This window comes from Bubalus kerabau, chromosome 20, assembly GCF_029407905.1.
Source record: "Bubalus kerabau isolate K-KA32 ecotype Philippines breed swamp buffalo chromosome 20, PCC_UOA_SB_1v2, whole genome shotgun sequence".
NCBI classification, from domain to species: domain Eukaryota; kingdom Metazoa; phylum Chordata; class Mammalia; order Artiodactyla; family Bovidae; genus Bubalus; species Bubalus kerabau.
In genome coordinates, this window is record NC_073643.1 from 32,252,734 (window position 1) to 32,264,873 (window position 12,140).

General features: G+C 39.2%; 1 protein-coding gene across 24 annotated transcripts in view; it reads left to right on the plus strand.

Annotated features, from left to right (window-relative positions):
* Nucleotides 1–12,140, plus strand: part of FOXP1 (forkhead box P1) — a 714,382-nt gene that overhangs the window by 610,561 nt on the left and 91,681 nt on the right. For 22 of the 24 annotated variants that reach the window (XR_008705966.1, XM_055557294.1, XM_055557289.1 and 19 more), the window contains 2 exons: nt 9,867–10,004; nt 11,046–11,132. Coding sequence is in view for 23 of the 24 variants with exons in the window: in XM_055557294.1 (XP_055413269.1) it covers nt 9,867–10,004; nt 11,046–11,132 (225 nt within the window). In the remaining variant the exon portion in view is untranslated. The remainder of the gene's footprint in view (nt 1–9,866; nt 10,005–11,045; nt 11,133–12,140) is intronic. The other 2 variants (XM_055557304.1, XM_055557301.1) reach the window with 1 other exon arrangement.

The following is a 12,140-nucleotide window of genomic DNA, read 5'->3' on the forward strand; positions in this document are numbered from 1 at the left end:
TCTAATCAAGCCAATTTAAAAATGCAAATCACCTAATTTCCATAGATTCCAGCATTCTGAAAGTGACACATTTGGGGGAAAAATTAAGCCTGATAACAGGAAATGTGAATCATACTATCAATGACTAATCTGCTTAAGAAAAAATAAGTTACATTTATTTTATTAAGTCAGTGTTAAAAAGAGCTTTTTTTTTTTTTTACTTTAAATCGAGTGAAGTTTTTATTTTAGTAGCGACCTTTTATTGCTTTTTGTTGTTCATTTGTTTGTAATAGATTTTCCAAAAGGAATGTGCAGTCAAAGGTGGTTTATGTGGTGAAGTGTTCAAGCTAGCATGTCATTGTCAAAAACCTCAAACATGATCACATTAGGATTTTAGTTTAGGATCTGTGCTGTTACTGTCGTTTAAAAGAATACAAGGCTTTCTCGAATGTTAAGACTCCTGAAATGGACCGAATGAAGGCAGAAGCGCATTCTCCTAATTGATGCCCTTCACTTACATTGAAAAAAGGTCTGCTTCCATTTTACTTGATTCTTTGTAGCTGCCTGACACATTTCAGTGAAAAGTGTGTAAAAATGAAACCAAAATACAGACTGCCTACCCAGAGACACTGGCTGACTTATTCTAGGATGTGATAGAGCCAAACTGAAAACGGATTGGGCTGACACTTGATAATCAAAGTTGATTTATTGTTCATTAGTACTGCATTAGCCCTTTCAGGCAAGACAGTTATTTGTGTAGTGGCCTGTCAAGAGCAAGACTACCAGCACCTGTCATTTCTAAGGCATGAGATAAGCAACCAGATATTAAGATGATGCAAATAAAAATATGTTGGACTAGGTAAAGGGCCACGTGATCATAATTTTTTTTTAAAGAAAAAAATTGGTCAGTGCCAATCTGTAAGAAGTCTGTTAAATATGTGTGTGTGTGTGTGTGTGTGTGTGTGTGTATTACCCTTAAGGAGTACTTACAGAATGAAAGTAATGGGCTTTATGCTCTCATTTGCCCCAAGAACTTTCTTTTCTAACCATATATGCAGTTCATTTGATAAAAAGTTGGTCAATTAAGGAAATGAGGAGCCTAACATCCCAATTCTTTAATCTGAGTAATTCATGGAAGGTAGATTTCCCATTTGTGTTGTGTTTTTAAATAAATATATTTCATTAAATGAAACTCTCCTAAGCATGGACTGATTTTATGAAGATGTGATGACATCATAGCTAAGCTATGATAATGTCGGATAATAATGTCAAGTGCATTTTCTGCAACGTGTTTCACTCTCGATTTTTTTTTTTTCCTTCCTTCTCTAGAAGGGAATGATCTCATGACATACACAATAGAAAACAACCTAAGTGTCAAAAGAAAATAAAATTAGTGAACTTTTGTCTGCAGCCATAGAAACACAGATTAACTCATATGTTTCCAGAGAACAGAATGGAAACATTCTGCATCAAGCTATAGAGTGTATTGTCTTCTCTGAATTTTCATTTGACAGGGATTTTAGAGGCTGTGATCTTAATTAAATCTCAACTAGCTGAAGTAATGCATCTAAAGGCATGCAGTGTTGCGTAACCTTGCTCAGTTGGTAAACCATAAATCATCAGAAAGCTTATGATAGGAATGGTTGGCTTGAATTTTTTTGTTGTTTGCAGTCAGATGTACCTTAAAAACAAAACCCTGACCATCACTACCATGTCTTCGCACGTTGTCAGGAGCTGTCACTTGAAAGATAAACTCTTTCATGACACTGACCAGTTCTGCAACTTTTCAGCCAACCTCCACACAATTGCAAGGTACAGTGAAATTAAAATCCAGATTAATTAAAAGCAATGAAATTCCAGCTTTATTTTGGCTAACGTGGCAGAAGTATGTTGCAGCTACAGTGCTTCTAAGACAGTCAGGAAATGGTAGTGTGACCAGCGTCTAAGCCAGAACTAAAATGTTAATAAAATTTGAATTGGCAAAAAAGAAGATTGAAGAAATTTATTCTGTGATTTAGTTGTAGATGAACACCACTAAAGAGAAATGGATAGCTATCCTCTTAGGAATTGGACAAATAGAGTAGTCAGAATCCACTTCAGGTAGTTCTGTGTGACTGAGTGTGATTTACAAGCAGGAGTATTAGGCAGCAACAGTTGACCAGAAAAGGTTCGAGTAAATAAATGAATGCATAGTGCCTGTGTGTGTGTCTGTTATGTGTTAAAATGCATATGAATTTGATGACAAGGAATTAGAGTAATTTAATAGCTATTAGATAGTCTCGATCTTACAAATTCTCCTAGTGATTGTAAATACTTGGTTATTTACTTTTAGTGCCTTTTAAACAGATTTCTTTTTCTTTTTCTTTTTTTTTAACTGCTGTGTGTGCTGTGGTAGAAGCAGCCATCTACACATAAAAATTGAGAAAGCTATCGAGTGATACATTGATCCTATACATCTTTGTACAAAATATATCAGACTTGGAGTTATGCTACTGATACTCTGTAGCTCTCTGGGGGCAGAGAAGGAATGGACTTTGTGTATACCTACATGCCTGGATTTGGGGATAAATTTGAATTTGTTGCTCTTTGGTGAAAGATTTCTGTTCTTGGCAGCAGCATGATGTTTCTGGACATTGGTTTGAGTCATTTCTAAGTGTACAGTACTTTTTCCCCCTCCTCATAAATGGCTTTCTATATTCACCTTTATTTACTCTTTTTAAAAAGAGAAAACTCTGTTACCTCTTAGCTGAACAGTCCTCTGCAGATTGTGGGAACTTGAATTATCTGGAAAGACCTGAACTGGGCCTCGACTTGAGGATTTTAGGAGTAATCTCTGAGTCTTTCTTCCAACCTGGCAGCTTTTGAAGAGAAATTAATTTAGAATGAGAGAAATAAATATTGAATACATGCACTGTGCCTCCTTTTCCAATCTGGTTGAAAGCAGCTAATCAATGAAGTTGCAGGCTAAATGTTAAGGTGCACTTTTTGGGGGATACCTTGGTATCATGTTTTAATTTTTAAGCTTTATCTGGCCTTTAAATCTGAAACATCATTGTTCAAATAACTGAGAACAAGGTAAATCAACAACATCAAAAAGGTCGGCTTCTGTGATTTCTCAAGGGCTTGTTATTTTGTACTTCCCAATTCTATTTGATGTCTTGACAAAACAAGATGACACAGGGGAGAATACATTAAATTTTGATTTTTTTCATCTAACCTGTTACAGTTGTGGCAGCTTAATTTCTTCTACTTTGTCCTGAAGATGGCTTTTTGTACAATCACTCTAATTGTCACACCACTTCATGAGGGTGGGTCTCGCTTTCCCATTTGCCTTGATTTTTACTAGGCGTTTTTGAAGATGTTTTGTCCTTTATCACATAAGGAGCTTTGGGTTGGGCTTTGTCTTCATTAGAAATAAATCAGTGAATGGTGAGATTGTCAGAGAAGCAACTGATGTTTTCTCATTAGAATCTAATTTGCACCCTTTAGTTTAATTGTTATGGATAACGTGTTGGAAATTGGCATGGGAAACTACATAATTTGAGAAACAGAAGTTCCAATTCTGAAGGAAGAAAAAAAAAGGTGATTGCAACTTCAGTCAGGTCTTAAAAACTTTGGAATGATCTAATTTTGGCCTACCTGTATGTTCAAATTCAACTAAAATCCCCCCTTCCATCTCAGTAAATAATAATAAATAAAAATGTAGTTAAGCACCTCTATTATATTTTCAGTGCTGGTTAAAATGTGAAGACCTGTCAATTTAATTCTTAGTTGTAGAAAATGTGTGATGTGCAAAAGATCAACATTTAATTTTTCTTCATCTAACAGTATCTGTTGATCTACAACCGTATCTCCAAGTTGTCTTTCCTTATTCTAATCCTCTGTGTGTGTCAAATAAGATGGATACAGTTGCCCTCCCTTGCACTATTTTTGAATAATGCTTCAATATAATGGAGCTTATTTAGCCAAGGCCTCTTCCTTTTTTCTTCACGACTGTGGCTAGAATGTTTTCTGAGGTGCCTTCTTGGAATAGTTCTCTCTCCTCCTCTTTGCAATCCTAAAAGACCATTTTCGTTGTTATTAATATAAACTATCATAGCAGGTTTGATCCATGTGCACTAAATTGTTTTCTATCCCTCTTCCAAGAGAAAGAGACTGAACAAGGAAAGAGGAGCTTTTTTCTGGATTTAAATAATAATATAATAATAATAATAGTTGACAGGTTGAAAAGATCAGGGCTTATTGGATGATTATTTTCATGTGTAGCTTCCATTGTTTCCTGTATTTAACGGTCGCTAATGGGGGAAGCGATTTAATTCATGTAAACTTTACATTTTTATGCAAATGAAGCTGATATTTATTAGAGCTAAAACAATTACACTGGCACTCAGAGAGTAACCTTATGTGCGTGGGGAATTGTGAGAGAGAGCAGTGGAGGTCCCATGAATGCCTGTGCTGTAAACAAATATGAATGTATACCACTTTTTACGATTTAGAGACAGAAGAGCTCAGAGAACGTTGCTTATTAGGCTTAGAGATTCCTTATTAGGCTTGATAACCTGAAATAACACCTGATTGGCAGTCAAGTCTTGGCCATACAGTTCTTCTTGAAAGAAGGATAGCCCTTTTTGATAGAATGTAATAAACAAAATGATAAAAAATGAAATGCTAATTGCATTTTAAAGAGGTCTTTTTTCCCCTAAAATTTTAATAGGTGGTTGTATTGTTACTGAGAGAACAGTTATGCTAATGACTGACTACTTAGATGATTTTGCATTAATATAATAACCATTACCTGCCTTAATGCTTTGTACAGTATTGTGGCAAAATAGCGAAGCCTAAAAGAGTTATACAAAAAGCAGAATTCTATAATGAAACAGAATTATACTTTACACATGAATAGCATGCTTTTTAAAAAATTTTTTGAAGACTGAAATATTATGTCAGAAACATATTTTCTTTCCAGTATGATATAGCTGCCTCACATGCTATCTGTGGCTTTTGGGGGATTTTGTGTGTGTGTTTTCCTCCTTCTTTCTAAATACCATGGGGAATAGATAGAAGCTTTCTAACTTTTTTGTTTGGTGATATATCAGTTGTATCCACTGGGTTATTAATTATGAACACTGGTCTCTCTTGGAGGGGGGCTTGCTATTTCTTTCCTTTCACACAGGCTGGCTTCTGTATGAGCATATCAAATTTGACATAGGTTTTTTTGTTTTTTGTTTTCGCATGGGGAGCCATTTTCTTTGGTTCTTCTTTGGTGTGGAACATTCTAATGTAATTCATTTGCTCTTATTTAATGAACCAGGGAACACTACCTAACCTGGTCAGTTATCATCCAGGTAGAGCCTTAGATCTAGAAAGAACTTCAGTTCCTTGGGACATCCATGAAGTGAATAACCAGAGATGAAAAACAGTTTCTAAATTCTTAATCCAGAGAAATGGAAATACAACAATACTTTAAATGTGTTTATCTTTACATTTGCATTATTTGTACCCATAGCAGTTATGAGACTATGCTCATGTCCAAGATCTCTGTGTATTTATACCTGGCAGCATTTACTTAGAGTTAACATTGAGTATAAACTAAAGAGAAAGAAAAAAAAAAAAGGATGACATGTTATTTTCAGTATTTATATTGTGTCATCTCCCCTCCTACCCAATTCCTCCAATTGTCTCTGGGATTAGAAATAAAGTATTGTTTCTGTGGGTGTTCTTATTTATTTGTTTGCTTTTTACACTATCCCCTTCCCCCTCACCTACCTTTCCCCGTTGAGGATGCAGGGGAAAAATAAGCCAGATTATTTCAGTGGTCTTCTAGCGTTCAGCTGCTTTATAAAGCCGTTTGGAAGTAAAAGAAAACTGTATCAGGGAGAATTTACACAGCAGTGGATGGGCTTTTACCATCCACTTGTTGTGCCGAGAACGAGGGTGGGAAGGCAGCGCAGGCGCGCACCACAGCGCCCCGATGGCCGGCACAGCTGTCGGGCTGCCGTGCTCGCAGGTTTGTGCGCACCTGGGGTGGGCCACACCCGCTTGCTATCAGTCAGCAGTGTATCAAGCAATTTTTTTGTTTAATTCCTGACTTCCTCTTGAAACTCAACTAAAGAGTGTTAACTGTGTGTGTGTGAGTGTGTGTGTTTTAAATTCAGTTTTGTATGCTAGCATTCTTTAAATGTCTGCCAGAAGTTTAATTTGAATTTCTGATCCCTGAAGGCAGCTAGACGGAATCATTCTCGTTCTTCATAAATTGCCTTCTATGATTCATTGTTAACTCATAAAACATACTCATTTCTATATACTCAAAGAGTTAAGGTAGTTACAGTATCGGGGATACTTTTTTTTTTTTTTTTTTTTGCATTACATTTAAACTGTCATTTGAGAAAGAAATCAAGAATTAGCTTGAACTCCTAGTTAAGGCATGAGCCCTGTAGCACACAAACCTCAGACATTAATGTTTTTATCTCAAGGAGGGTAAGGTAGATGCATGGAATTGGTGAGGGGGGAGTTTAGTTTTGACTGAATACTCTGAAAGAGGAGCTCATAAATACTAGAGCGCTGTAGTTAAAAACTCACATGACTGTTTTAAATACTATTGATTTAAACCAGTGGCTAGATTTTATGAATCAAAGTGTAATTTCGAAGCCTTGGCCATATTTCTCAATGCTGAAGCACTCTCTCTTGTGTGCCTTTAGCTGCTTTCCAGACATTCAACACAGGATTAAATGATAGTAGTTACAGTGATCAATAGGTTAAGACCAGTACAATCACTCTTGCCGCTAATGACCTCAGTAGTAATGGGCAATAAAGTGTGGGCTGTAATAGCCTCTCGCTGGTACTGCATGCCCTTTGATTCCCAGTATTAGTAGGGACTAGCTACGTGAAAAAGTTGGACATCGAGAGCTAAGGCATGAATATGTAGGCTATAATTCTTAACTATTTAAAGCCTCACACTGTGTTCAGATTTCTTCTTTTCCTTTTCCACCCCACAATGGTTTCTGGTTCATTTGGCTATGTTTGTGAAAGCTTTCCATAACTGATTTTCATGACATGTTGGAGGAGAAACTTTGGGGAAAATCTCAGTTTCATTACGTTTATAAATGAAGCTCGAGCCCACTCTGGAAGCTCAGCGTTAACTGGTGTGAAAATGTGGTTTCAGATGTAAAAGCAGAGCTGAGGCCGTCAGGATCTGATAGCCCACTTCTGCTCATTCAGAGACCTGTCACCAGGCTGGAGGATTACTCAGGCTTCTCGCCCCTTTCCCTCCTTTGGCTGTGTCTGCTGCTTTGAGCGTTTGATTATTCGTCACCACCTCCATGGAGATGTCCACGGGGGAAAAAGAAGGGGAGACTCAAGATCATTTTACTGTTCTGTAACATGACTATGGATATTGAATAAAAACTCTGGGGAAAGGAGATTTAAACTGTTGACTGTATATGGGGATTTAAAAATTATCTTTTTTAAACTTTTAGATCTGTTTTGTTGAAGCATAATTTACATATGATAAAGTGTATTTGTTTTAAGTAGACAGTTGGAAGGATTCTGGCAATTGTATCCACCTCTGTGACCACCAAACCAACCAGGATAGCTGACTCTTCTCTCACCCCCAAAAGTTCTCTGGTGCCCATTTCTAACATAGGTTTTCCACAGTCACTTTAAAAATTGTGAGCACGAGACTGTCTATGGTGGTTTCTGTTAGAATACTGTTAATTTCTCCTGCATCACCAGCTTAGATCTTACACCACCCTGTTCCTGTCTTTTTTCCTGTTCATCACCATCAGAAATTTGGCTCAAGAATATTTATTTTGTATATCATCCAAGAAATGGCAGGGCGAAAAAAAGAAACCTTAAACATGGTTCTTTTGTTTGCTTAATCAAACCTCCCTGTGTGATGATGCAACTCTCAAGGAAAAGTAAACTCCCATCGTGATATGTTGGTTTTCGCTGCTCAAAAGATAGTGATTGGCACCCAATACAGATTGAAGCATTCAGAAAGTTTCTCCTGTATGAAGATGGAGTCAACTAATTGGAACTAATTTCTAGATGGTTAGATGTTTGGATAATGTCTTCTTGGTGTTTGTCCTAGATTAAATGCAAGTTCACTGTTCTCATCATTGGTGATATTTCGTGTGGCGGAGTATCTTTTTAAAAGGATAATTTATCCATTCATATACATCTGTCCCTGTTTGCATATAAAAATATTCAGACATGCCCATCTGTTTTAAATTACAGTGTATCTACATCTATACTTAAAAGGCCACTGCAATAGGAAGAATTTGATGATGACCTTCCAGACTTGGGTTAATGAAAATTTTCAAATGTTCCAGCTAGTGTTTTCCAAACAATGAGAGACTTGCACGTAAACATCCCCCCACACAAAACATGCCCACAACAACAGTGGAGGCTGTTCACTGTATATGAATCTGACCTTCAGGAACCATTTTTAGTTCATCAAAATTAGTGATGCTGAGAAATCGGGACATCAGTGCATAATGACTGTGAAATTAGGAATGAGAGCTCGCTATGCAAATGACAGGACAAATCATGTGAAAAAGTCAAGATAAACTGCATATTAAGACATTATGTTACATAAAATTAATACTGCATTTCTCCCTTTTGCTTACTGCTCCCCTGAAAGATTTTTTTAATTCTTTTATCTTCTGATCAGCTATTGTCTGCCGGATTTTTTTTTTTTTAAGTGGCACACAGGCAAAGTGCAAAACATGTTATTATTACCTTTTATTGTAATACATGAGATGACAGCAGATCCTTTTTAACAAAGTATATCCTTTACTGCTTCTAGCTTCTTGCTGTCACATGTTTGATTAGAAACCAAAGAAAAGTAAGATGCTTAAATATTACTGTTCAAAGACATACAGGTTTTGTCTTTTCTTTCATTTTTTTTTCCCCTTTCCTTATCTTTTTATGGGGGGGGGATAATTTTTCATGAAATAGTCTTCTTGTATTACGGGGCCTGACAAAATGGTTCTCATGTAGTCTGCAAATTAAACACAAGTGCAGTGATTATTTTGAATAGCTAAATTACATTCTAGAAAGCTTGCAGAATTCATAGCATTGTCATTAGGTATCCGCTTGAATACAATTTGTGTAACCTTGGCCAAGACAGCCTGTCATTTTAATGTCAGTGTTTTATCTGAACAAGACATCATCCTTTCAGATACAGTGTGCAGGTTCCTTGCAGAGATGCCCGTGCAGAAACGTGTTAACAGTTGCAAATATGAAATGCTATCAAGTTCATCACTGTAGCTGTTTGCCACTGAAATGTCATGGAAAGCAGCTTTTATACTATGAAAGAATTGAGACATCTGTGTGCTGGGTGAACAGGGAAGGGTACAAGGCGTCATAGGAAGGGTCTGTGTTGCAGTTCGCAAGGTGCACCCAAGGTTCAGCTGTCCACAGGACTCGGTGTTCATGGACTGTTCTCAAAATAACTGTCCACAGAGGACTGATTGTATTGGCTCCAGCTGGGAAAATATTGGTTCCTGTTAAACTTCTTCCCTATAATTCAAGTTGGTGTTAACTTCCTGTATCTCACTATGACCAAAAACTCATTAAGCAACTGACATCACACCCACCTTAGCTCCGGGTAGCTTATATTAAGCTTTTACTCCTTGTTTGCTTACCAAACTCTCAGGAACACTTGTCAGTGGCTGCAAGGTTTTGTTTTATGTTTCTTTATTTGAAATCCACTACTTGATTGATTAGAGTTCGTGGCTGCATCCCCTTTGGACAGATGAATCGCATATGGGAAATGGGTCAGTCCTCTAAGCAGGCTGAAGACAGTCTGTCACTGAACGTGGAAGGCTGAGTGCTGTGGGTGTGCGATTTCCTGGCTTCCTATTTATCCTTCGTTAACGTTCTAGGTTCCCGTGTCAGTGGCTATGATGACACCTCAAGTTATCACTCCCCAGCAGATGCAGCAGATTCTCCAGCAGCAAGTGCTGAGCCCTCAGCAGCTCCAGGTTCTCCTCCAGCAGCAGCAGGCCCTCATGCTTCAACAGGTAATGGTCCCTCCTCCTTCCCCAGCATCCCATGCCTCCAGGGCCCCACCCCTCCATTCATACTTGCCCTCACCTGAGCAGCTCCTTTGCCCATCGAAGCAGTAAGCAGACCGAGGCGGGTGGGGCGGGATGTACATTGGTCCCTGGGTGATCAACTGCTTTTGCATCCCTGAAAGAGAGGGACCCTGCCAAAGCCAGGAGGGTTTGGGCCGGGAGAGTACCCGATGGACTGAGATTAGGGCTGTAATTGGACTTGGTAGAAGTAAGATCTTTTCGGCTTAGGGGGCTTTGCGCTCTTTTATTTGGTAAGCCCAGAGGCTTCTAAATGGTGTGAATCAAAGCAAAACGAGAGCACGTCAGGAGCAGGTTTAAATGTGACAGCTCTCAAAGTCCCCATTTCAACTCAGAAGCATACAGAACTTTTCAACATCAGGAAACATCTTGGAGTTTGTTAACTGTCAGGTGCACAGTTGGTTTTACCCCTTTTGTGTCTGCTGATGCTGAAATAAACTTCTGGCTGCCATGGTGCCATGGGGACCTCATGGTCTGCTTTGATGGACCCCTGAACCAGATAGAGGGGATTCAGGACCATAGCGATGGGAGCTGCTGAGGCAAGGTGGTGGGGACTGGATGCAGAGGAAACTGGCCACACGGTGATGTCCACACGGAACAGCCCCCAGCACCGCCCAAGCCTGACACTGAGTGAGCATGCACAATCTGCAGTAGAGATTCACCAGACTCCCTCAGCAAGGGCGCTTTAGCTTTGTTGTACAATCAAAGGTCATTCCTTGCCTTCTTTTAATTAGTTTGTGTAAAAAAATGGTATGTTTTCCATCAGTTCATTTTGGAGATTACTTTTCAAACAATAATGCCAAGAAGAGTCAGCATGCGCTGAAATTTATTGTCGAGTTTCAAACTAAAGGTCAGGCCATTACAGATAAAAGGATGCTATTTTTCAAATCACAGTTTGTGTATGGCACCGAAAGGGACAGTGGCTTGGCAGTGCCCTCTGTTACTTACCGTCCTCTTTTTCCTTTGTAGCAGCAGCTTCAAGAGTTTTATAAAAAACAACAGGAACAGTTGCAGCTTCAACTTTTACAACAACATGCTGGAAAACAGCCTAAAGAGGTACCGACAATACATATTTTACTTTCAAACCACAGATCCCAGAGGACTATCTCGTGGCTATTAAACTGTCATTCATCTTTTAAATGATTGCACAACTGAGCTGACTCTATCGGTTCTCAGCTTTCAGACTGAGAGTTATTGTCCTGTTTTCTTTCAGATTTTTCTGGGTTCTGTTCACTGGCTGCCACGTATTTTTGAACACTGCTACAGGTGTACCTCGTATGGGCGCTGGAAAGAGGAGGTTGGGCCGAACCTTTAGGGTGACTTTCGCAAACACACCGCTGAGCTGAGGTCTAGCTGGGGGAGGTGAAGTGCTCCCAGTGAAATTTTACCTGGGCGCACACTTGATATTTTTTCTCCCAGCTCCCAGAGCTTGGGTGTTGGTGATGGCTTTTGCCTTCAGAAAAAGAATCCCTTATGCCAAAAGTTAGAGCAGGGTTCAGAACACCCCATCTTTGTTGAACAACTTCTTCCAAGTTGCATGGTTCATAATTGCTAATGGCAGGCTGGGAGTATTTGTGTCTTCCTGAGAAGAACTTGTGTATTGCGATAGCTTCTGTGTATGCAGGCTTTTGTAAGTGGGCATAGTGATCACGTGTGCCTACTGCCCAGTTAGGTAACAGGATTCTCTCAACAGAAGGGAAGACCTTCCCAGGCAGGGTTTCTGTCCTACCTTCTATGCGACTCAGTGTGGCCGAGGCTTGGTCAGATGGGGGAGTATCTCTGGGCGTGTGTGTGTTATCGTGACATCTCTCTTCCCATTTCAAAGTTATCCAATGTCACTTATCTCTGCATGTTTTCACGGTGGACTGAAATTCTTTGCATTTGAGTATTCTCCTCGGAATGACAATGTAGATCTTGGTAAACAGCTCGCAGTCCCGCTGAACAGCTTCTTTGCTGGCCTGCAGCAGGCAGCCCCTGCCTTCAGCTTAGAAGGAGTCCTGCCAGGTGACTCTGTCCCTGGCCGTCTCAGGAGCACGGGTGCCTGGAAACGCCTGTTTTCGCACG